Source organism: Anopheles coluzzii, chromosome 2 (genome assembly GCF_943734685.1).
Source record: "Anopheles coluzzii chromosome 2, AcolN3, whole genome shotgun sequence".
Taxonomy (NCBI): Eukaryota; Metazoa; Arthropoda; class Insecta; order Diptera; family Culicidae; genus Anopheles; species Anopheles coluzzii.
In genome coordinates, this window is record NC_064670.1 from 104,744,017 (window position 1) to 104,767,074 (window position 23,058).

The 23,058-nt window shown below is 46.4% G+C and overlaps 3 protein-coding genes across 9 annotated transcripts in view; 2 read left to right on the plus strand and 1 right to left on the minus strand.

The window, feature by feature from the left end:
* LOC120951795 (calcium-transporting ATPase sarcoplasmic/endoplasmic reticulum type) overlaps positions 1-12,068 on the plus strand; it is a 33,080-nt gene extending 21,012 nt beyond the window's left edge. For 3 of the 7 annotated variants that reach the window (XM_040370719.2, XM_040370720.2, XM_040370721.2), the window contains exons 5-9: positions 285-2,453; positions 2,539-2,654; positions 2,738-2,974; positions 3,055-3,172; positions 3,278-6,515. In XM_040370719.2, the coding sequence (XP_040226653.1) occupies positions 285-2,453; positions 2,539-2,654; positions 2,738-2,974; positions 3,055-3,172; positions 3,278-3,475 (2,838 nt within the window). In that variant the 3' untranslated portion in view covers positions 3,476-6,515. Of the gene's footprint in view, positions 1-284; positions 2,454-2,538; positions 2,655-2,737; positions 2,975-3,054; positions 3,173-3,277; positions 6,516-9,587; positions 10,788-11,634 lie in introns of those variants that run through there. The other 4 variants (XM_049606379.1, XM_049606380.1, XM_049606381.1 and 1 more) reach the window with 4 other exon arrangements.
* Positions 12,069-15,046: 2,978 nt separating this feature from the next.
* Positions 15,047-15,997, plus strand: LOC120952325 (protein G12). The gene is made up of 3 exons (XM_040371599.2): positions 15,047-15,489; positions 15,581-15,759; positions 15,829-15,997. Exons 1-3 carry the CDS (start codon positions 15,135-15,137, stop codon positions 15,928-15,930), a joined length of 636 nt encoding a protein of 211 aa, XP_040227533.1. The 5' UTR covers positions 15,047-15,134; the 3' UTR covers positions 15,931-15,997.
* A 2,147-nt stretch (positions 15,998-18,144) lies between these two features.
* Positions 18,145-23,058, minus strand: part of LOC120961609 (uncharacterized) — a 273,949-nt gene continuing 269,035 nt past the window's right edge. Inside the window, exons 8-15 of the mRNA XM_040385462.2 lie at positions 21,952-22,865; positions 21,705-21,866; positions 21,429-21,632; positions 20,187-20,445; positions 19,842-20,114; positions 19,430-19,760; positions 18,959-19,366; positions 18,145-18,891 (exon numbers count right to left, since the gene is read on the minus strand). Coding sequence (XP_040241396.2) covers positions 18,584-18,891; positions 18,959-19,366; positions 19,430-19,760; positions 19,842-20,114; positions 20,187-20,445; positions 21,429-21,632; positions 21,705-21,866; positions 21,952-22,865 — 2,859 coding nt within the window. The 3' untranslated portion in view covers positions 18,145-18,583. The remainder of the gene's footprint in view (positions 18,892-18,958; positions 19,367-19,429; positions 19,761-19,841; positions 20,115-20,186; positions 20,446-21,428; positions 21,633-21,704; positions 21,867-21,951; positions 22,866-23,058) is intronic.

A 23,058-nucleotide genomic window follows, 5' to 3' on the forward strand; every position in this document is an offset into this window, starting at 1 on the left:
AATATTCTCTTTGGAAAAACATGAAGTTAGTAAAAACTGGGTTATTTTTATCAAAAAATAAGAAAAATTCCAAAACATAACCAGGAATTGGTGATAAAATATATCATTTTACTCATTATCCGTGTTATTCGCTTATCCGGGCGAGGTCAAGTCCCGAGAAGCCCGGATAAACGGCGCTCCACTGTAAAAAATTGAACGAACGATTGTAAAAACTCTCTTGTAAGAAAAAGTGCAAAGTACAAATTTGCTAATATATATTCTCTCCTCCAATAAACCCCCTATAGGTACTAGCTCTGTTTGAGGAACATGAAGGTGTTGAAGCTTTCGTTGAACCGTTCGTCATTCTGCTGATCCTGATCGCCAACGCCGTTGTCGGTGTGTGGCAGGAGCGCAATGCCGAGTCCGCCATCGAAGCGCTGAAGGAGTACGAGCCGGAGATGGGCAAGGTCATCCGCGGCGACAAGTCCGGTGTGCAGAAGATCCGCGCCAAGGAGATCGTCCCTGGTGATGTGGTCGAGGTGTCGGTCGGCGACAAGATCCCGGCCGATATCCGCCTGATCAAGATCTACTCCACCACCATCCGTATCGATCAGTCCATCCTGACCGGTGAGTCCGTGTCCGTGATCAAGCACACCGATGCCGTCCCGGACCCGCGCGCCGTCAACCAGGACAAGAAGAACATTCTGTTCTCTGGCACGAACGTCGCCGCCGGTAAGGCGCGCGGTGTCGTCATCGGCACCGGTCTGAACACTGCCATCGGTAAGATCCGTACCGAGATGTCGGAGACGGAGGAAATCAAGACGCCGCTGCAGCAGAAGCTGGACGAGTTCGGCGAGCAGCTGTCGAAGGTCATCTCGCTGATCTGCGTTGCCGTCTGGGCCATCAACATCGGACACTTCAACGACCCTGCCCACGGTGGCTCCTGGATCAAGGGTGCCGTGTACTACTTCAAGATCGCCGTCGCCCTGGCCGTCGCCGCCATCCCGGAGGGTCTGCCCGCTGTCATCACCACCTGTCTGGCGCTGGGTACGCGCCGCATGGCCAAGAAGAACGCTATCGTCCGCTCGCTGCCGTCCGTGGAGACGCTGGGCTGCACCTCGGTCATCTGCTCGGATAAGACCGGTACGCTGACCACCAACCAGATGTCCGTGTCGCGCATGTTCATCTTCGAGAAGATCGAGGGCAACGACAGCAGCTTCACCGAGTTCGAAATCTCCGGCTCCACCTACGAGCCGATCGGTGAGGTGACGCTGAACGGACAGCGCATCAAGGCCGCCGACTACGAGACGCTGCACGAGCTCGGCACGATCTGCATCATGTGCAACGACTCCGCCATTGATTTCAACGAAACGAAGAAGGTGTTCGAGAAGGTCGGTGAGGCCACCGAAACCGCCCTGATCGTGCTGGCTGAGAAGCTGAACCCGTTCAACGTTGCCAAGCAGGGACTGGACCGCCGCTCGTCGGCCATCTGCGTCCGCCAGGAGATCGAAACCAAGTGGAAGAAGGAGTTCACCCTGGAGTTCTCGCGCGATCGTAAATCCATGTCCTCGTACTGCACCCCGCTGAAGGCTTCCAAGCTCGGCAACGGACCCAAGCTGTTCTGTAAGGGCGCTCCGGAAGGTGTGCTGGAGCGTTGCACGCACGCTCGCGTCGGCTCGACCAAGGTGCCGCTGACCCAGACGCTGAAGCAGCGGATCCTGGACCTGACCCGCACGTACGGTACCGGCCGTGACACGCTCCGCTGCCTGGCCCTGGCCACCGCCGACAGCCCGATGAAGCCGGACGACATGGACCTGAACGATTCGACCAAGTTCTACACGTATGAGGTGAACCTGACCTTCGTCGGTGTCGTCGGTATGCTGGACCCGCCGCGTAAGGAGGTGCAGGACTCGATCGTTCGCTGCCGCGCCGCCGGTATCCGCGTCATTGTGATCACCGGTGACAACAAGGCCACCGCCGAAGCCATCTGCCGCCGTATCGGTGTGTTCGGAGAGGATGAGGACACCACCGGCAAGTCGTACTCGGGTCGCGAATTCGACGATCTGTCCGTGTCGGAGCAGCGTGAAGCTTGCTCCCGTGCCCGCCTGTTCTCGCGCGTCGAGCCGGCCCACAAGTCCAAGATCGTGGAGTTCCTGCAGAGCATGAACGAAATCTCCGCCATGACGGGTGACGGTGTCAACGACGCGCCCGCCCTGAAGAAGGCCGAAATCGGTATCGCCATGGGTTCGGGTACCGCCGTCGCCAAGTCGGCCGCCGAGATGGTGCTGGCTGACGATAACTTCTCCTCCATCGTTGCCGCTGTTGAGGAAGGTCGTGCCATCTACAACAACATGAAGCAGTTCATCCGCTACCTGATCTCGTCCAACATTGGTGAGGTCGTGTCCATCTTCCTGACGGCCGCCCTGGGTCTGCCGGAAGCGCTCATCCCCGTCCAGCTGCTGTGGGTCAACCTGGTAAGTGCTTTGGAGGGCGATTGGTGACTCAAAAAATGGGTTTTAATAAGGTTTTTTTTTTGTTTGTGGCGCTCACATGGAATAGGTCACTGACGGTCTGCCAGCTACTGCCCTCGGCTTCAACCCACCGGATCTGGACATCATGACCAAGCCGCCGCGCAAGGCTGATGAAGGTTTGATCTCTGGCTGGTTGTTCTTCCGGTACGTTTGCCCAACAAATGCCTGCTTTTCTTCTTTGGGTTGTATTTTATTTCATCCTCTCTCTTTCTCTCGCACCTTCCCAGTTACATGGCCATTGGTGGATACGTCGGTTGCGCTACCGTTGGTGGTGCCGCCTGGTGGTTCATGTTCTCCGAGACTGGCCCGCAGCTGTCCTACTGGCAGCTGACTCACCATCTGTCCTGCCTGGGCGGTGGCGAGGAGTTCAAGGGTATTGACTGCAAGATCTTCAACGATCCGCACCCAATGACCATGGCTCTGTCCGTGCTGGTCACCATTGAGATGTTGAACGCCATGAACAGGTAAGGCGAACGTCGCGTTCGTCCGGTTGAATTCGAAGGCTTTGACTTTGAACCTGTTTCCTCCTTTTTTCTTCCACCAGCTTGTCTGAGAACCAGTCCCTTGTCCAGATGCCGCCATGGTGCAACATTTGGCTGATTGCCTCCATGTGTCTGTCGTTCGCTCTCCACTTCGTCATCCTCTACGTTGACGTTCTTTCCGTAAGTACCGGATCGGGTGACTGACTCCCCACACACATACACCTCAGCAGCAGCAGCAGCAGCAGCAGCTACTCACACTGATCGTGTTTTCTCCCCATTTTGCAGACCGTTTTCCAAGTCACTCCACTGGACGGAAATGAGTGGATGACCGTCATGAAGTTCTCGCTGCCGGTCGTGCTGCTGGATGAGATCCTGAAGTTCGTCGCCAGAAGGATTTCGGACGGTGAGAGTTACATAAAAAATATGCATGGACTAGTGTTAGCGTGGGCCGTGTTCTTTGCTTACATCATATGGGGTCCATAATGGCAGTGAGCGTGCGCGCGAAGATAACAGAACATCTGCGAATGCTGCTGCTACCTACCACTACTACTACTACTAGTACTACCTTATAACTTCTGCCACTGCTGCGTTGCCACCAGAGAGAAGGGGGCAACGACAACACGGGGGTGGGAAAGTCGGGAAGTATAAAGGATACGTTCACAACATCAACCATACACACGGAGGAGATAGAGCAGGCAGAGTTAGAAGAAGGAAAGTGGACGCTCGGCAGTCGGCACGTCACAGAGAGTGTAGTATACCACCACCACCACCACCACTAGCACCACGGTCACCCCGTCACAGCATTCATATAGCACGCATAATATAAAACAATAGATATATATATATAGGCACACACACACCACCCATTCATACACTCTCTCTCTCTCTTAATCGGCATTATGGATCGGTTTTGTTGCTCATCGTAGGGGAAAAAACCCTGTTGCACAGTAGTTGTTATCATGTACTCGTCCCCTCGACCCAATCATTTGCAAACGCGTTCGAGCAACGCGGGGAAGAGTGTGTATTAAATAATGCAAATACACAGCCGAATCGAAAGCTCTCCTCCACGTTTCTACAGCACTGTTCTGAACGTGGAAGACAGTATAAGCAACATATAGCAAATATGAGTAGGTAAAAACGGGGGAAAACACCGAAAAGATGGTGTTTAAACATAGAAATACTAGAGAGAGAGAGAGAGAGACAAGACAAAAGCATAGAATCATTTAATCCCTATTTGTGTGCCGGGTGTGTGTGTGGTGTGACGGGCGGGCTGTGGCACCCCCCTCCCTGCCCTCTGTGTCACGCCGTTTGTTTATTGCGCCCGAGTAAGCGAGACAGTTTGCCTCCTTCTGTTTGTTTGTTTTTAGATCGTTACTATTATAATCCATTACTTAGAGCAAAAGCTACCTTTCTATCTCTTTGATTGATGCTTCGATGCGCACCTTTTGCGTGCGCGGTGCACACCTCCCCGTAGCGTGCATCCCGATGCGTTTGAAATGTTTAGCGAATATCGATTTTGTAAAGTTTAGATAACAAAACACGGCCGTCTTATGTGTGTTGACCGGTGTAGAATCGTTTGAGCTTCCTTCTGCGCACTGCGCTGAGGGTAGAGGAAAACGTTTAGCGGAAAGGGATGGAGTAGTACAGGGCAGAGTTAGAACAGCCGTGGAGCGTGTGATTACTTTTAGTGTGCGCTATTTGGGGCATGTCCTCGGCGCGCGGCATCGATTAACGGCAGTCAGTCAGTCACACACAACGAGTCAATGCGTGTGTGTGTTTGTGTTTGTGAGCGGGTAATGGTAATGTGCAGCTCGGATATATGCAGCAAGGCGTTTGCATATATCTGTGTGAAGGAACACGAATATTCGAGAGGGGTTAGATAAAAGGATAGGGAAAGCTCAGATGAATAGTGTTGAAACTGTTGTTCATATTTGATTCTTAGGTAGGTTCCTATCTCTCTCTCTCACACACACACACATCGTTAACGTGACAATCCCGTTATATGTGGATTTCGCACATGCATATTTGCATCCGTATCCGGTTCCTCAAACATTCAAAACAACAGCTCAGTTTGTCACCAACACACAGAGAGACAGACAGGCTTTAGGGAGCGAACGTTTAGCAGCAGCAGCAGCAGCAGGGAGATGGGGAAATATTTTACCAACTTTACTGAAGATTTAAAGTTGTAGCAAATGTAGAGAGGCGCTTTAGCAGTTTGGTTTTTTTTTTTAAATAATCTCAGCAGTATGAGCGTGTGGTACACGTGTGGACCCCATATGCATAAAAAACTTGCGTACTATTGTGTGTACTAAGGCTTCAGACTGGATGAGCGACGAGCTCAACCACACCATACATCCAATCTCTCATCACATGCGGCAAAAGGGCGTCCGAATCGCTACCCCGTATGTGCGTGCGTGCGTGCGTGTGTGCATAATAGCAGTAATGAGGTGTGAGCAACAACTGTGTGAGCGCTGTTTACAAGATACTTACTACTACTTTTAATGCTATCCCAAGATGATACCCACAACCAAACACCCCAAACTTCTACAAACTACACCCTCCCAAAACACTTTATTTTTTCCACACAACACAATGGCGGCTCTCTGCCTCGCTCTCTCTCTCCCGCTCTGACCGGGCTGTGAGCATCGTCTGCGTGTTGTTGTGGTCAGCCAAAAGTAACCACACACAACACAACAATCATCGGTCATCAGCGTATCGTATGAGGGAGAAGCGTTTAATTTGTAAACCTATTTTTATATGCCAAAACATGTTTCTCACCATACAACGAAGAAAATATGGTGGTGCCGCTTACTACAAAGGAGTGTGTTTGTGTGTGTGTTTTCTTTCCCCATTTTGTTTTCCCTCGTGTGCATTTCCTTTTCTATTGCGTTTGTTTGTTTGATTGGCTTACATCTTGCATCTTTGCAAAAGAAATAAAAACATTATTAAAAGAGCTTTTCCAATCTTAAATATAAGACACAATGTAACAGCGGAAGAACATTCACAACTAACCTCCTCCCCTGCTCTACTATACGTCCACCAAATCGAGCACACACCTACGCGAACAGTCAGTGTCCTCCAACCCCCGAAAATGCATCTAAGTTTATAAGCCCCTCACAGCACACATACATACAAAAAATACACACATACACAGTTGAGAATGATAATGCTGCTTCAGAGATTTCCTACGATCGCGATAACACGCCTCTCTGTCTCTCTCTCCCTCGCTCACTTTCTTATTTTCCAACCTTTTTTTCCACCCTCCAAGTTTGTTCTTTCGCTGAGCGTGAATTACTTAACTTATTTAAACAAAAAAACGGAACAAACGAAACAGCAAAACGTTTAACCCCGAGGGAAGAGGGCGTGTTTCTTATTGTGTATAAGAAGAAGAAGAAGGGTGTGGTGTTACACTTCCGGGGGGAATTAGTAGGAAACGTACCATGAAGTACATGGTGTACGTATGTGAACGTCTCATACACATAAGTCATCCAAGATATGGAATGAACGACGAAACAAACAAAAACACGGGCGAAAAGAAGAGGTTTAATGAGAAAAAAAGAAGAATACGATCGATCGTTTGTTTATTGCTTAACGATGACACACACAACAGAAGATACCCAGATGAAGGTTACTACGTCTGAGGAGGTCTCTTGATAAGCAAAAAGTAGATAAGAAAGGGAAATTAATGTTATTGCTATCTATATAACTACTACTACTACTACTACTACTACTATCATACTACACACTTCATACTTGAACTCTTTCGCACAACAGGCGAAACTCCTTTTATTACAACGATTTTGCAGCAAATATATATATTAGGCATGTTATGTGGGTTTAGTTTCGGTTTGGGTGTAGAGAAGGAATCGTTCGTTTCGTTTTGCTTTTGTGTTGCTACCGTTTTTATACGCTGGTTAGCACGGCATAATTGGCCTCAAAACGAGCCGCTTTTTGGGTGAAACAATGAGACTAAATGATCGTTGATGATGGTGGTTGTTGCCTACTGATGAGGATGATGATCCAGCGATGTGCCTAAAAGGGTATATAGGAAGGAAAGGGAAGATTTTCAAGCTAAGAAAGAGGGGAAATTTGGAAAATCCCTTTCTGGTAAATAGTTCTGCACCGGTTTGAATTCCATCCGATCGCGATCGCGATTCGCTACTCACACAGAAATAGTTGCTTTAAACATAACATGGGAATGTTGTTAGATAGGGTTTTTGCATACCTTTTCAGTAGGGTCGGAGAGTGAAAAGGAGAAAATAGTTTGCTTGCAATTTAATGCTTTTTATAAAATTCTTTTGTATTCTCCTTCTTGGTGGTGTGTGCATCTCATCATTCATGTCCTTGTTTTTAGCTTATTTTGCACTCTCGTACTGCTCGCCAGCTCATAGACGTTTTATTGTTGTATGGCGAGCGAGAGAGCAGGGAGAAAACAGAGCAAAAGGGGCATTGTGTGTGTGTACAAGCGCAGAGATGGAGTGTCGATTATTGTCGAACTCTTTTGGAACGTTTTTTCTCTTACTTTATTTTGTACAAGAAGAAGTCAGGTAGTGAAAACAAGGAAATAAATGATTGGGGAAAATCGAGTCCGCCACGGGGATTAGTTTAAACGATCACTAATCTCAACGCCCCCCCCCCCCCCCCCCCCTTCCCAACCGGGCCAGCCCCAGCGCATGTTTGGGCAATGTGGGCCGATAGTGTTGGGCGTTTTAAACTTGAAGAGCAGCACCTATTGTGCTTGTGGGGGTGAAAAGTAGTCGTTGTGTTTTTTCCCCATTCCAAAAATGGTAAAAGATGATAAGATCCTTTTCCTCCCCCTTGCAGTTGTTAGAATCGAGCAAGAGCAACATGAATCATTAAAAGTAAACACATAAAATCAGTAAAATTTATTAAAAAAAGAATACGAAAGAGTGGTGAAAGATAAAAGTTAAGAAGAAACCACAACCCCCACTAGTAAGAATGCAATAACATTTAGCATACAGAACAAGCAGAACTGAAGGTGAAAAACAGCAACAACCATACTGAAAGTAGTTAAAGAAAGTGGGAAAGTAGTGTAATGTTGTGTTGTAAAATGGTGATTTGGATAGAGATGGAACACCAACAACACACGCAAATTGCAACTCACTAACTTGATCCTTTACATTGATTTCAAAGAGCGAGTTGATAGGAAAAAACATAACATCATTAGAGAAGAAAGGAAAAACCTAAAAACTGAGATGAAAATCAAGTGTGAATTAAGAAATAACAAAGAGAAAGGAAAGAAATGGTAGAAATGGTGATACATGAAGAAACAATGGGAAAAAATGGATTAAGATAACAACATACACAACAAAAACAAACAAACAAACAAAATCTACACAATCTTCTTAACAACAACAACAGATAAGAGAAGAACAGAAAACACAGTAAAAGAGTTCGTCGTGAAGTGACGTCAAAGTAAGAATGAAGAACAAAGGAAAAAAAGAAAAACAGCAACAAAAAAAAACAAATAAAAAATACATTTTAAATATACCGAAAACAAATTAATCTCTTTTTCCTAACTAATTTACCCCAACTTTGCCTTTCTTCACTCACCACTACTAATCGCGACCAACCCCTCTGCTGCTCACCTTCCCGCGCGTGTGTGTGTGTAATGGTAACTCAAAGACGCTGAAACCGTTTCCACACACCACCACAACACAAACCTGTGCATCCGATGATAAAAAAAGCCTTTTCCCTGTCTCTCTTCTGTCAACACTACTCTCTCCACATACCCCCCCTTGCCTTACAAGGGGCCCTTCGCAAGCCCTTTCAATTCTAATCATTGCAGTGCGTGTGTGTTTGAGTGTTTGTGTGACTCTTGCCTGCGTGAAGAGCTCCTGTGTGAGTGTGTGTGTGTGTGTGGTCTCTCGTCCCCGTACCATCCGGCGAAGACGATGAAACCCCCGCGAACTCGGCCTGTACCGCCTGCATGGAAGTGAATCCTAGCGCCCCCCGCCGCGTGTGTTTGTGTGATATGAGTGACGTGCTGATGATGCCTGAAGAAACCATCCAAGGCGACAGATCAAGCGTGCGCGCGTGCTGTGCTGTTTACACGATCTCTCGATCAGTCAAGCAGATCGAGAAGAAATACGTAAGACACATTCATTCACCTCATCCCCGTCATCCTTTTGCCACCCATCAAAAGTGCATGCAACATCCCCCCCCCCCTCCGAACCCCGACAAGTAGTGATCACATAAAAGTAGCGAAAAAAAAAGCACACGATCCTCGAGAGAGGATCTTTGGGGTGTAGCTGTGGCTGTAATAAGTAGACTGATTTTACTGATTTTCTTCTAATTTAAATTACAAACCCCTAATGTATGTACAAATGCTGTAGAAAGGAGAATCAATCTAATTCCCCTGTAGAGTAGAGAATGATGTTAGTAGACAAACCCTCTAGTGTAGTGGTTTTAGAGTAGTCTCTGAAGTTTTTGCCTTTTTAGAGTAGCGCCATCTATTTACTTAATAAGCTATCCCTCTCTTCGGCATTTGGCGGAGATGTGGAATCATTGTTTTTTAATGTTTATAATTTCGTTTCTCTCCCCCTTTTTTCTCTCTCTCCTCTGCCTCCCACAGTCAATCCAGATTTCCATTAAAGACAGTTTCAAAATAAATAAAAAATAAACCCAAAAAATTATAAATCAAACCACCACCACCAACCACCCACTCACATATAATAAACAGAACAGAAAAAAAAACCTAAAAAACTCCCTCGCGTGTGTGTGTGTCATGATCAACCTGCCTCCCATGTGGACGGCGGTCTTCCAAGTCTTCCAAAGCGTGTGTGTGTGAGTGTGTTCGTTCCCAAAAATGCCCCATTTTGTCCCTTCTTTTCTCCGTCATTATGACGTGTCTCGTTATAATGAGCCCCCGGGAATGCTTGCTTCGTCCTTTGTGGGTTGGAAAAGAAGTGTGAACGAAAGGAGGGACCGGATTCTCAATGCCCCCTGCATCCATAGCCTACAACTTGAAAGAGAGAGAGAGATAGAGAGATCCTAATGCTTTTTAATGTCCTCTTTGGGATGACTTCCTACCGATCGCTTTTCATCATAATCCTCCCGGGTGGGGGAACAAGTGACAAAGTGAGTCAGAAGGGATGAGATAAAGAAAGCACAACAATGGAGAAAAGAGCCCCTCTGCTGATGGAAAAGCCCTCCCCTCGAGTGTCCTGGTGACCGGGTGTGATTGCTTGTTCCTCTTTGGAGTTTGATCTCCCTCGCTCTTCCTCTCTTTCTCTCTCTCTGTGCGTGTGATTGGCTAGAATAGCTTTGGAAGAACTTGATCCCAACTTTCGGTGCGATATCCTGTGACACCCCCCCATCCCTGTGATCATCCAGCTTTATTGTCGGCGGCCACACAACTTAAAAGCTCCCCGTTCTTACAATCCCCCGCAATAAACAACCACCACACGAGGGCGCGCGAGCGTGAGTGTGTCCCCCCTCAACCTTTGTGATTGCTTTTCTCTCATCAACTCGCTCAAACACCCCCCCCAACAAAACCACAAACAACCCCCACGTGAAGTCAACGAGATGGTACGTGTTGTGCTCTCGTCGTCCTGTGTCCGTCCTGTATGTGTTTTATCATCACCACCACCACCAACACCATCAGCTTTACCGTGCCCCATCCCTGCCCCAACCGAGCGTACATATGTGTATGTGTGCGTGTGTGTGTTCGTACGAGACAAAACCAACACACACACACAGGGAGAAGTACGTTTTGTGTAAGTGTGAGGGTAAGCAACAACAACAACAACAACAATCGACATGTAGTTGTGATGTAAGTGACCTAGGGACCTGTCCATCCAATCCTGTCCATCATCGATCGGCGGGGATAGCAAAACAGCAAAAAAATCCAACCAAATCATCTTCCTTCCCTTTTTTATCCATTTTGGCAAAATTATACATCAAACCAAAAGCTTTGAATTCTTCCTTTTTTCCCTATTATTATGTATTTTTTTATAAGTTTAATTGCTTTCTTGTTACGGCTTCCAAATTCAAACTTTTCTTGCTTTCTTTCCAATTGATTTCTCTCTATTTCAAGTGCTTCTGTTCTGTCCAAGAAAAAAAGCTTCTTCTCCTTCTCTATTTGAGCACATTTCCTTACCATGTTTGACTTGATCCACTTGAGTGGATTGAAACAGAATCTAATTGGCTTTTTACTTGTTTGCTATTCTCATTAAGAAATTCCAAAAGTTTTACTATTAGCTTCCTGTTTCGTTTTATTCGAATTTGCTTCCAAATTTGCTTTCGTTTTTTTCACTCTCTCTAAATTATTAAATGATGTTTCTCTTGTTTTATCTTTCGTTTTTTTCTTATTTTGTATAATTTTTCTCAAATGTTCGGTTTATCTATAATGTTTTATTTTTTTCTTCTTCTTTTTTTCTCTCTTCCCTCGTCTCGTCTCTCGTATCGATTGTTCCTTCCCCCCTACTTTTCTTCGTCTTACCTTACTGTTGTTGTTGACCTTCCGATCCGACCCCGACCTCGACGTTCTGCACTCCCTCGTCTGTGTACGACTACCACCGACCACCATCAACGACGACCACCACCACGCGTGTTTGTGTGTTAACCTGTGATCCTGAAACCTGTGTGCCAAAACGAACCAAACTTGTTCGACGAAACAGCCAACGAAGTCATTAAGACCTGGGAGTAAGCATTAGGTTTGAGTGAGAGAGAGAGACGTGTACGTGTTAAGTAATTAACCAAAAAGAACAAAAAAAAAACAAAAACAAACAAACAAACAAACAAAGCATCAAAAAGAATATGAAGAGAGACAGCAGTGTAGTAAGAAATGTGTAAGAAGAGGGAAAGTACTCAATAAAGAAGAAGAAGAAGAAGAAGAAAAAGAGAAAAGAGACACAGAAGAGGCTGTAAGAAGTGCCGTCGTTCGAGATAACAACAGCAAAAAAAAGGGAAAGCTTTAAGGAGAAAGAGAAAAAAGAGCAGAAGAAAAAGATAGTAAGATGGATAAAACAACTGTGCGAAAACAAAACCAAACAACAAAACCACGCCAAATGTGAAGAGAAATAAAATCGTGTGTATGTGTGTGTCTTATGTATTTTCTGATCTCCGATTTTGTTAACCACAATTACTATGTGTATGCCTTTCACCCGGACAATTTGTGAAGACCAAGCCACCCGCCTCCGCTTTTCCTTCCCTTCAGCCCCATGAACACACCGCTAGCGTGGGAAGCGGGGGTGTAAGGTGTGAGGAGAACGGGAACGGGGGTGGCGTTTGATTGTGTTAACATTATTAACTTCTTCCTCTACCCCCCCGACCCTTTTATATCATTGTCGCTCGAAGTGAATCGTGAAAAACAACATTGGTGGTGATTGATAGGAGAAGGAGAAAAGGAAGTAAAGCGAAACAAACAATACCAAAAGCATAAAGTCTAATCAAGAAGGAGAAGAAGAAGAAAAAGAACCGACAAGTGAGCGAAACTCCCAAAATGGAGGACTAAACAGACAGAAAGAAGAAACGACAGAAATGAAGAACGGTGTGTTTAAAGTAAAACGATAATCATGCAAATAGTTAGCGAAAACGTGCAATTGTTAAGTAAGACAAGAGAAATAAACTCTAAACCAACAAAAAAGAAACCACCCCCCCGGCGCTGCCCTCCACCCAACTGCTTGGGTTGTTTTGTTTCGTTGATAGTGGAGGTGAGAAATTCTTATTTGGAAAGTCCTCAGCAACCATTGCCATTAGTTGTGTATCTCCATAGAAATGCTCATTCAGCATGGCGGCCAAAACCAGAGCGTCAATCTCATCATTAGTTGTTCATCTAGTATCCTGCGCGTTCTGCACGGTGGTAGACAGTTCAGCAGCCATGTTAATCCAATCAAAATGGTGGGTTTAAAATCGCCTCGAGAATTTATCTAAAAATACAGCAATTGAGGTAAGGAATATACTTTCATTTTTATCTCGCTTGCTCTGGTTGAATCAATCATCTAACATTAAGGTATTATTATCGTTAAGGGAAAAGAGAAGTCGATATCACAGAACTCTTTGATGGCGATAATTCGCTCTATCAAATTAACCTTTGTTTCGCTAGTCTATTCAGGATGCTTACAGAAGGAGGGTATTCGTATTAAAGGGATTGGAACACTCGTGCTAATGCCTTTGAAGTGTAATCTGTTCTCATCATCTATCGTTACAAGTAGAGGAAGATAGTAGAATGGCTTCTTGGTGGAAAATCGTGGCACTGTTTGAAGTGAATGTTCCTACCTCATCGATCTGCAAAATAGATCTGAAGCTACTCGATGGCTTCTAAACAAGAAGGTGTCACAGATTCTCAGTCTGACGTACATCCTTTCTCACGATCAATGTCAAGCTTACTCCTGTTCTTTCTCGCTCTAGAATTCGGCAGAACATGTTATCGAAGGCATGTGCGTGCCTTAGATGAAAGACTTCTCCTATTACTAATTAATTTAGCACGATTTAAGGGATATGCAACGCTATTCCCGGGTGCTTCTTTAATCTAAGGAAACTGATTCTGAAACATTACCAGTTGTGAAATTGAACCCCAATTCATACTGATCCTGAAACTCTGATACTGATCCCATACAAGTCCAGGCATAGATCCTGAATCCATACTGATCGTGGAGCTTATTTTGATCCAATGCTGTTGCTAGGATTTGTTCGATTTCGATCCTAGAATCGATGTTCGATGGCGGTCCTAGAACTGATATTGAATCTTTTTTTTCTACTTGGCACAACAACGGTTGTCGATCAATACCTGCCTGGTAGGCTTGGCTTTCAGTGCCTTATTGGTTACCCATAGCAGGATAGTCAGTCCTATGACACGGTCCATTCGGGGCTTGAATCCATGCCGGGTATGCTGTTGTACGAGTTAACAACTGTACCACAATACCGGCCCTGAATCTTTAAAAGAGCTGGTAATAATCCTAAACTTAAACTAGTTTAGCGATCCAGCAACTAATTAGGTCCTAGAACTCAATCCATTCTAGTCTTGGAACTCTATCCTACTCACGTACCAGCCCTGAAATTGATTAAGAAACTGAGCCCAGGTCAGTCCTGGAACCGACCATGAAACGATACCATTCTTTGAAATCCCGGAAGTCCCAGAAGTACCCATACCAGTCCTGGAACAGATACTGTACCCATCCTAGGAACTTGTTCAAATTTGATAATATTCCCGATACTGATAGTAAACTCATATTGGTCTACGAAATGATCCCTAAGCCAACCATACCGATTCAGGAATTTTCTACAGAATCCTCACCGGTTCACAAACTGATTCCATATCCATATCGATCCTGGAATTGATCCATAACCTATACTGGTCCTGGATTTTTCCCCATGGCAAACTGATCCTAGAACTCATCCCTACTTTATTCCAATTCATGGAAAACTGTACCATAGACCAATCTCAGTGAAAGAACGAATCAGTGAACCTGTCCCGAAACAAGAAACCGATACCAAACCTACTGCTCCAATTCGGCAACTGATCTCTCCTACTGGTGAACCAACCATTCCCAGCAGTACTTTAGAGGAAAAACGCAGCGTAGAAATTTAGCTGCGACCAAGTAGCCAGCCACTAGACTGAAGATCTCCATCCAGAAACTAAATCATGTGAAAATCATTCCATTGCAACGAACTGTGTCCAAGGTCCAGGTTGGCCTTATCGGTTGCCTTAGAAACATCTGTTCGCAGAAGAAGTACTGGATTGAACGGTAAGTAGAGAGTTCCAAGGGAAGAAGTTCCCATCCAAACCAAAAGGGCGTGATCAGTAATCAATTAAGTACACAAATTCCATGCTAAATCATCATTATCGCTAATCGGATTATGTTATTATAATAAGTATGGACCACTTGACCAGTGATGGGTAGTGGACGGTGGACTTCTTGAGAGTGAGTGTGGGACAGACCGGCTGAAAGTCCAGTAGTTGCCAACAGATGTACACTCGAGAGGCACAGATAACAGCACTCCACTCCTTCGACAGCTGGTTAATCGACTGTTGACCGCTCAAGATACTGACAGCAGCGGACGTATAAAAGCTACTGGCTGGTTGGTAGAGAAATCATTCCCAAGCCTACTACAGCTCAGTACAGCAGTACCACAGCATCGAAACCAGTGCAAAAGCAACCCAATCAAATCTAGCATCATGAAGATTGCCGCATTTGTTGTCGCTTGCCTGGTGGCCACCAGTGCCGTCTCCTGTGCCCCGACCACCCGCGCCCTGACCGACGATTTCGATGACTTCGTGGGACTGTTGCCGCTGAACGATCTGCTCGACCTGGCCATGCGCTACCTGCTGACCGATAAGGAGGTGCAGCAGACTCTGCTCTACCTGCAGGGCGAAGAGTTCTCGGCCGTATGGGACCAGTTCTTCGAGCTGTCGGCGGTGCGTGATCTGCTCCAGTACCTCGAGGAAGCGGGTGTACCGGCATACGAATCGCTGAATGTGGTGGCCGACTTCCTGGGCCTGAGCCCGCTCAAGCCGACCAGCGTGCGAAGCCGTAAGTATACTCACACAGTACACACAACAGTACACAGCAAGAAAGGGAACGTGCAGTGAAGGTAACTTTGGTGGTGAACTCTGCTTTTTAGTATCGCTGGCAGCGCGCACCGGTGGACTGAATGGACTGCTGGAGGAAGCCCTCGCCATGATGCCGGCCGCCGAGCTGGAGGCCATGTTCGAGGAGAAGATGAAGTCGAGCACCGAGTTCAAGGCGCTGTTCGAGAAGATGCAGAACTTCGACCACAAGCAGCTGCGCGCACTGTACGAGGTAGGTTGATGGTACTTCTTCTCGGTACTTTCCGGGTGGGGTTATTAATTTGGTTTTTACTTTACCCAGAGCTCGACTGAGGTCCAGAACATGATCCACAAGCTCGAGAGCCTCGGCGTTGATGTTGACCATATCGTGGAGGTGCTGAAGGATTTCTTCGGCTGGAACTAAATCGAACGAACACCATGGTGGAATGGCAATGGAAGCACATACTGAATAAAGACTCATTGAAATCATATTCGAAGCTGAAATGAACTATTGTACGTTGAGAAATACGCTCTTAAACACTTCTTCGCAAATTCGCTTTGACCCTTCACTTTCGATAAGCCTTGAACGTATTCTGTGGTCTACTATTCACATCACTAAACTATTCTTCCCCTTAGACTTAGGAGTCAAAGAATATAAGAAACCTATTGGACAACGTTTGAGCAACAAATGAAAAGGTCGGAATAAACGAATGAAAAAAGCAAATCCGCCAAAATAATACCAAAAATGATACGAAATTGCTACGAAAGAACGGGAGAATCTCACTAAAATCGTGTTGAAATAATTTTGTTATACGATTTTAACTGGAATTGCGCAAACGATGATGACGACACATAACGTGCTAGAAGCTATAAATCTTCTAACACCAGTGAGAGCGAGACAAACGGATAAACATGAGCGATTAGAAGGATCGTTAGAGCTACCTCCTGATTTGGATGATCTCCTGTTACGATGCCTGGTATTTTGGTCCGCGCTGGTAGCGTTTCGATTGGTCGCAGCATCCCTCAAAGGTAGCGGAAGGAGCGAGAGAGAGCTCACTCCGCTCGTCTTCTTTCCTCTCGTATGATAAGAGCATGCGATAAGCGCTCAATAAGAGAGAGGAGCTTTAGATCTTCTCACACTAGCGAGAGCGAGACATGGTGAGAGTTTGGATCGATAGAGCTACCTCCTGATTTGGATGATCTCCTGTTACGATGCCTGGTATTTTGGTCCGAGCTGGTAGCGTTCGATTGGTCACAGCATCTCTCAAAGAAGCGAGAGAGAGAGAGGATGCATACTCTCTTCGTCATCTTTCCTCTCGTATGATAAGAGCATGTGATGCGCCCTATAAGAGAGAGAGAGAGAAGCTACCACAAGTGAGAGCGAGACATGGTGAGAGTGTGGATCGATAGAGCTACCTCCTGATTTGGATGATCTCCTGTTACGACGCCTGGTATTTTGGTCCGCGCTGGTAGCGTTTCGATTGGTCGCCATCCCTCAAAGGTAGGAGTGAGAGAGACGATTGGTGTTTTTTGGACTGCACTGTATACGCCTGAGGTTATGCAAAACGCGCAATGTTCTAAATAAGCCCAGTGTTTCTCAAACTCAACACGATCAAGTTTATGAAGGATTTAAACAAATAATGAAATGTATTTTTTAAACATTTATTTTAAAGTAATATTTCGGTTTTTTTCAATGAAACGTAACTACAAAAGAACCCATTTTTACAGGTAAATAAAATACTATATATTTCTTATTACATATCCTTCCATCTCTTGCTACAATGCTGCCCGTTCTCTTTCGCATGCTCCATTTTCCCTACACTACCGACACTTAGTAATGGGATAAAGTAGCGAATAAGGGATAGCACTTAGCAGAGACACGCGTTAGTGTTGCAACATGTACGCAACACGTTCACTTTGTAACTAGGCTCATAAACATGGAAACAATAAAAACGGAAATTCAAAGCACGAACGGAAGAAGGTCAGTTATTTTTAATTTAAATGAATATGAACCTGCTGCCTGAAGGAGTTATGTTAAAAATGTTTTGAAACAAACTATTTAGCTCTCTCTCTCTCTCTCTCTCTCTCTCTCTCTCTCTCTCTCTCTCTCTCTCTCTCGTTGGTAAAACTAACTCACGCCTTCATTACTGTTGAGTGTGTTATGTGTGCTGTCTCCAGCCTCAGCTTCAACTATCCAAAAAGAAATAATAATTTATAAAAGAAAGGGAAAGCAAGCAAGAATGTGGAATAAAATACGAATAGAGTAAATCGTCAATGTCTTAGCTAAAACCAAGTTCTGCTTTGCGTTACGGTTATCAATTCCAGCTGGTTTTTTTTCTCTCCCTCGCTAACGACACACACACAGACATAAGTTAACACGCTAGAGTACAATAAATTACTTTCCTTCACATTAAGAGCTGATCCTTATCGAATGTTTTGTGTTATCTTCCTGTCCGATTTTCTATTTTGTTCCTTTCTTGTGTGTGTTTATTTTGTTGCTGTTGTTGTTTGTAAATTTAATTTATCCTTTTTCTCTCATTTCCTTCACCTGCTCAACAATCAATCCTGCTTCCTTGTAGTTTTAAACTTTTTTAGTTTTTGTTTTTGTATTTTTTTCATGGTTTTTTCTTACCGCACACACACACACTTACTACTCTCTGCCTTGCTAACAATATGCTTTTTCGGCGCCTTATTATACACATGCAAGCGTGCAAAACTCTTAATTTACTCGTTACTGTTTGTATAAGGTAAAATAATAGACATTACAAACTAAGCGTAATACTATCCATTATTTAATTTAGTGATTTAGTAATGAAAAGTAATCGATAATAACGCGATCTCCTAATTCTTCTTCTTCTTCTTCTTCAGCTCCCTATACTCTTACAAGTAGTCACGCGAATGTGGCCATTAAATCTTAAATCTCTAAAATACACACACACACGCACACGCGCAAACAAACATACACACAGCAGTCATGCACTCAGAGATACACGCGCACGCACACACACAAGGACCAGGAACGGTTTGTACAGGTTTTTTTTGTTTTTTTTTGAATTCCAATAGTGGAGTTATGGAGTTTAAAGATGCACCGTTATGGTAGTGCCGTTGTCGCCGGCTGGCTCAACCGTCGGTGACAGGGTGTCCGGCTTACCGTCGACACCCTTCGTGCCGTCCTCGGACGGTAGCAGCGTGATGGGCAGCGAGATAGGGCCAGAGCTGTGTGTGGAGGACGCCAGACTGTGCGTCTTCTTCAGGTTGGTATGCTTTGGTAAGTGATGGTTGTTGTTGTTGTTGTTGTTGTGGTGATGGGGATGGTGGTGTGGCCAGTGCGGATTGTCCAGCACCTCGTCCGGGCTGAGCGAAATATCAGCTATTATGCCACTCTCTGTGGGGCGGAGGAACAAAAGATCTTAATTTCTCTACCAAATTCTTGAGCTTATAGCCGAACTTACCCATAGAACATTGGCTCACGAGTGTCGTTGAACGCTGATGCTTCTTGTAGCTCGTCTTCAGAGGTGCCGGAGCATTCGGGTCGGTGATGCTGAGCGTTAACCGCTTGCCGGCGGTCGTGATGCTGGTCGTTGTGGTGCTGCTAGCACTGCTGCTGCCACTACTGCTGCTACTGCTACTGCTGCTGCTACTGCCACTATTACTAACAGCAGAGGACGTACCCGAGGAGCTATTACTGTTACCGCTAACGCTCACAGTCGTGGCCTCGCATCCACTCGTCGTGGAACTCGTTCCTGTACTAACCGACGAACTGCCCGACGACGAAGAACTTACGGAAATGATCGACTGTGGTCGTTTGCTGGACTTCGATTCGGGCAGCGTGCCCATGAAGGAGTTGCGCAGTTTCGGTGCTGTAAAAAATGGCATTTCATTAGAAACAAGTGAACAGACAGGGATAGGAAATTCCCACTTACCCTTTCCAAGCTGCGAGATGCTGATCGATCGATCGTTAATTTGATCCTGACTCGGGCGTATGTCCAGACACGGCTTGCTACCGATGCCCATCGAGGACATCTCCGCTAGCCGAATTTCACGATTTCGCTTGGCCTGCTTCCACAGCAGCTTGGAGATTTCCTCCGTCCACGCATTCTTCACGTCCTCGCTCATCGTCTGCAGTGTCCAGGTGTCGCCCGGTTTGCGCTTGCGGAACCAAATCTCAAACCGGTAGGGCGAATCACCGACATGCGCCGTCAGCCCAATGTCGGACGTTTTAATGCTGTTTTTGTAGATGTAGATGTCCAAATTCTAGTTCCAAAAATGAGACCAGAGAGATCAATTATTAGTGATTACCACTGTTTATGATTCTTTGAAGTCATCTTAACGTACCTTCCGGTCCGGGAATCGTCTCGCCTTGCTGAACAGTACCAGCTCCTCGAACAGGAACACCTGCCGGAGCGACTTCTTGCCTGCCTTTCCCTCCCAAACGAGGAACTCGTTCTGGCGCAACAACCGCCCTTGCTCCTTCACGTTCACGTCACAGTCGCGCAGACTGTCCATCGCGAGCAGATCGTTACCGTGGCGCAGCTGGAACCGTACCATCTCTTCCGCCTTCTGCAGCATCTCCAGATCTTCCAGTATCTCCGCATTGCTATTCGTGTGCTGTGTTCAGGATAAACAAAGGTTTTTACAGTCTTTTCCTCAATTCTTGGAGATGTGAAGTTTGCAACCTACCTGCAAATCAGCGCACGCCTTCATGAGCTGTTGTAGCAGCAGCGCGTACTTGCCCATCCGCTGGACCGGTTTCAGCAGGTACGAGGCAAGGTCCATCTTGTCGTTCAGCTCGATCTGCTTCGTCTTGAAGAACTGCGTGCCGTTTTCGCTCATCAGCGAGTCGCTCTTCGGTTTGTTCTTGTTGTACAGCGCGTACAGGTAGAACTTGGACTCGTGCCGCAGGAACGCGGTCCCTACCTTTAGCGGGTGATGCTCGCAGCTAGAGAGTGGAGAAAACAAAACGCACGTGCGATAAGTAAGCGTGTCAAGCTAACGTCTGTGGCTACTCGGCTCGTGTCATGTCGGAAGTTCGGTACAATTATTTCGGTTTGCCGTTGTCATGGTGAGAGGGCTACGGTTATGTCTTCCACTGTGTATGCCTGCCTGGTCAGCCTATGTTGCTTGGATTGAAGCGCATGTGGTTATGGACAATCCACTCGCTAGTCCGCACGGCTAACGCAGTACGCTTCAGAGGACGCAAACTTGCGCAAACAGCTGAAAGAGAACTCTTTGGCAGTGAGAAGTGGTCCTTAAGTGGCTAGGCGTTTGTTTAGTTGAGTATATGTACACAGAGTCGTATTATGTTTAATATTTATGTACACTGTAGGTGTATGGGCAGGGATGTTAATTCCGAAAAAGAAGATACATCTATGAGAATGAAAAGGTTGTCCGGCTCTACTTCGTTAATATACGATTGGGAATAGTAATCTTGAGAAGATATCTAACTATTCACAATTTAGGCTCTAAATATGTTCAGATATGATTGTTAACCCCAATTACAGAAAGATATTGTAGACACATCCTCCACTATAGAACGAAAGAACTGTAGAGAGTCTAAGAGACAGAGAAAAAGGGCTTATAGAGTCTAAGTATGATACAAATGTGACTCCACCATTACAACGTCCTCTACAACTCAGAACATCACCCATATATCTCAGTGAGGATCTACTGTTCTTGTTGTCAGTTCCATGCGATAAACCAAAGCTATACTTGACTTGCGTAAAAGTGGCTTCACATATATAGTGTCAGTCGTTCAGTTCAAGTCCTTGTTCATCTCCACATACACACACACACACATGCAAGCCGTTGGACCCTTGAGGATGGTTTACCTACGGACGAAAAACACCCAGACAGTCTCGCGTAAAGCCATTGGACAGCCTGGTAATCGGACATAACAACACATCGCAATAGCATCATCATTACCTTTCCAGCTCGCTTAGAAAGTGCTGCCGATGAAACTCGCAGATCCGCTCGATGTTGCCGAAGATGACGTTCCGCTGGCCGCGCAGCGCCTGCGGAATGTCCTCGCGCAACAGCTCCTGCGTGTAGTTCTCGATCACGTACTGCAGCGAGCGGACGTAGTCGCGTTCTGTGCCAATCATTTCGCGCATGATCAATAGAAGCGTTCTACAACAGAGAGAGAGAAAGAGCATGTTAGTGTGACTCCCTATACTGAGATCCTCAACTACAGGTACTTACTTTTGCGTCTTCTGGTCGAAAGGATTGTTCTCCTCGTAGTCTAGCTGCAGGTTGGACGCATGGCAGTAGAGATGCGCATTCGCCTGCAGCGGTATCTGCAGATCCAGCGGTGGCTTTGAGATGCCCTCAAAGCAATCCTCATCCAGATCGTCACTGTTGTTGCTGTGTTGGGGGGTAATTGGGAAGAATTCAGAATTCATGTTAGTACCAACGCCATAATGCAATCTTCTACCCAAGAGCAGCTTACCAAACGTTCTTCGGATCGTCGAAGCTCTGGCAGGAGCAGGTCCGTTCGAGCTTCGCGTTACCCTCGCACCGATCGCAACCGCCCAGCCCCGAGTCCGCCATCTTCGACAGCTCCTCATCCTCCTCGTCGTGCCGCTGATGGTGATGATGGTGGTGATGGTGGTGATGGTGATGATGATGTCCCTTCGGATGTCTCATCGTCACACCCTGGCTCGCATCCTGTCCTTGATCGTCACCCTGCTCGGTAAGCGTTGGCAGAGGCGTCGCCAGAGCTGGTAATGGTGGCGGTGGCGGTAAGCACTGCCCGAGCTTGCCCTTCTCCGGCGTGCTGGTGGCGGTGATCGTATCATCCGACATGCTTATATCTAAACTTATATTATCACTGGTACTGTTGTTGTGGTTGCTACTATTGTTAGGATGATTCTGATGGTTGAGGAAGTGCTGTCCACTGCTCACGGAACTGTCCTCCTCCTTTCCGGATGAACTATCGTGCTGATCACCACCGCCGTGTGGCATCGACAGACGCCGGCAGCGCTCGATCAACCGACCCGGTGCGTCGATCTTCTCCGCCAGCTTCAGCATCTCCGTCCGGATGTCATCGTCCAGCTTGAGCTGCTGCATGCCGAGCAGGCTGTGCAGCCGGGCCGCACCTTCGATCCGTTCGCGCACCCGCTCCAACCGCTCCTGGAACTCGTCCACGCAGTCCTTCAGCAGCTTCAGGTTGTCGCGCATTATCTCCAGCTCGCCGGACGCGTCGCACAGGTCGCGGCCCTTGCTGACGTGCTTGCGGGCGGTGTAGTAGAACTGCTCGAACTGCGTCTCGCTCTCCTTGGCCGCATCGGGACACTCCAGCGCGGCCGGATCGCTGAACGTACGCAGCGACTGTTCACCTTCGTTGCGCATCCAGCAAATGACCTGGGGGAAGAAAAGGCAACAAAACACAAAGAGCAGAGAGACACAATATCAAAAGACTGGTTCAGCGTCTGTGTTTCCGGTGGCGCACCACGATCGGTTTCATCATCGTGCGCTTCTCTCCCTCCCAAGGGGGTGTGATAATTCATACGCAGCTAATGTATAATTTATAAATCGATTAAATCAGTGTTTTCTT

Bases quoted from the DNA above. Each gene is read 5' to 3' on its own strand.
- LOC120952325 (XM_040371599.2), top strand. From the start codon at position 15,135: ATGAAGATTGCCGCATTTGTTGTCGCTTGCCTGGTGGCCACCAGTGCC. The intron at 15,490-15,580 runs GTAAGTATACTC...TCTGCTTTTTAG, and splicing joins GCCGACCAGCGTGCGAAGCC to TATCGCTGGCAGCGCGCACC. The intron at 15,760-15,828 runs GTAGGTTGATGG...TACTTTACCCAG, and splicing joins AGCTGCGCGCACTGTACGAG to AGCTCGACTGAGGTCCAGAA.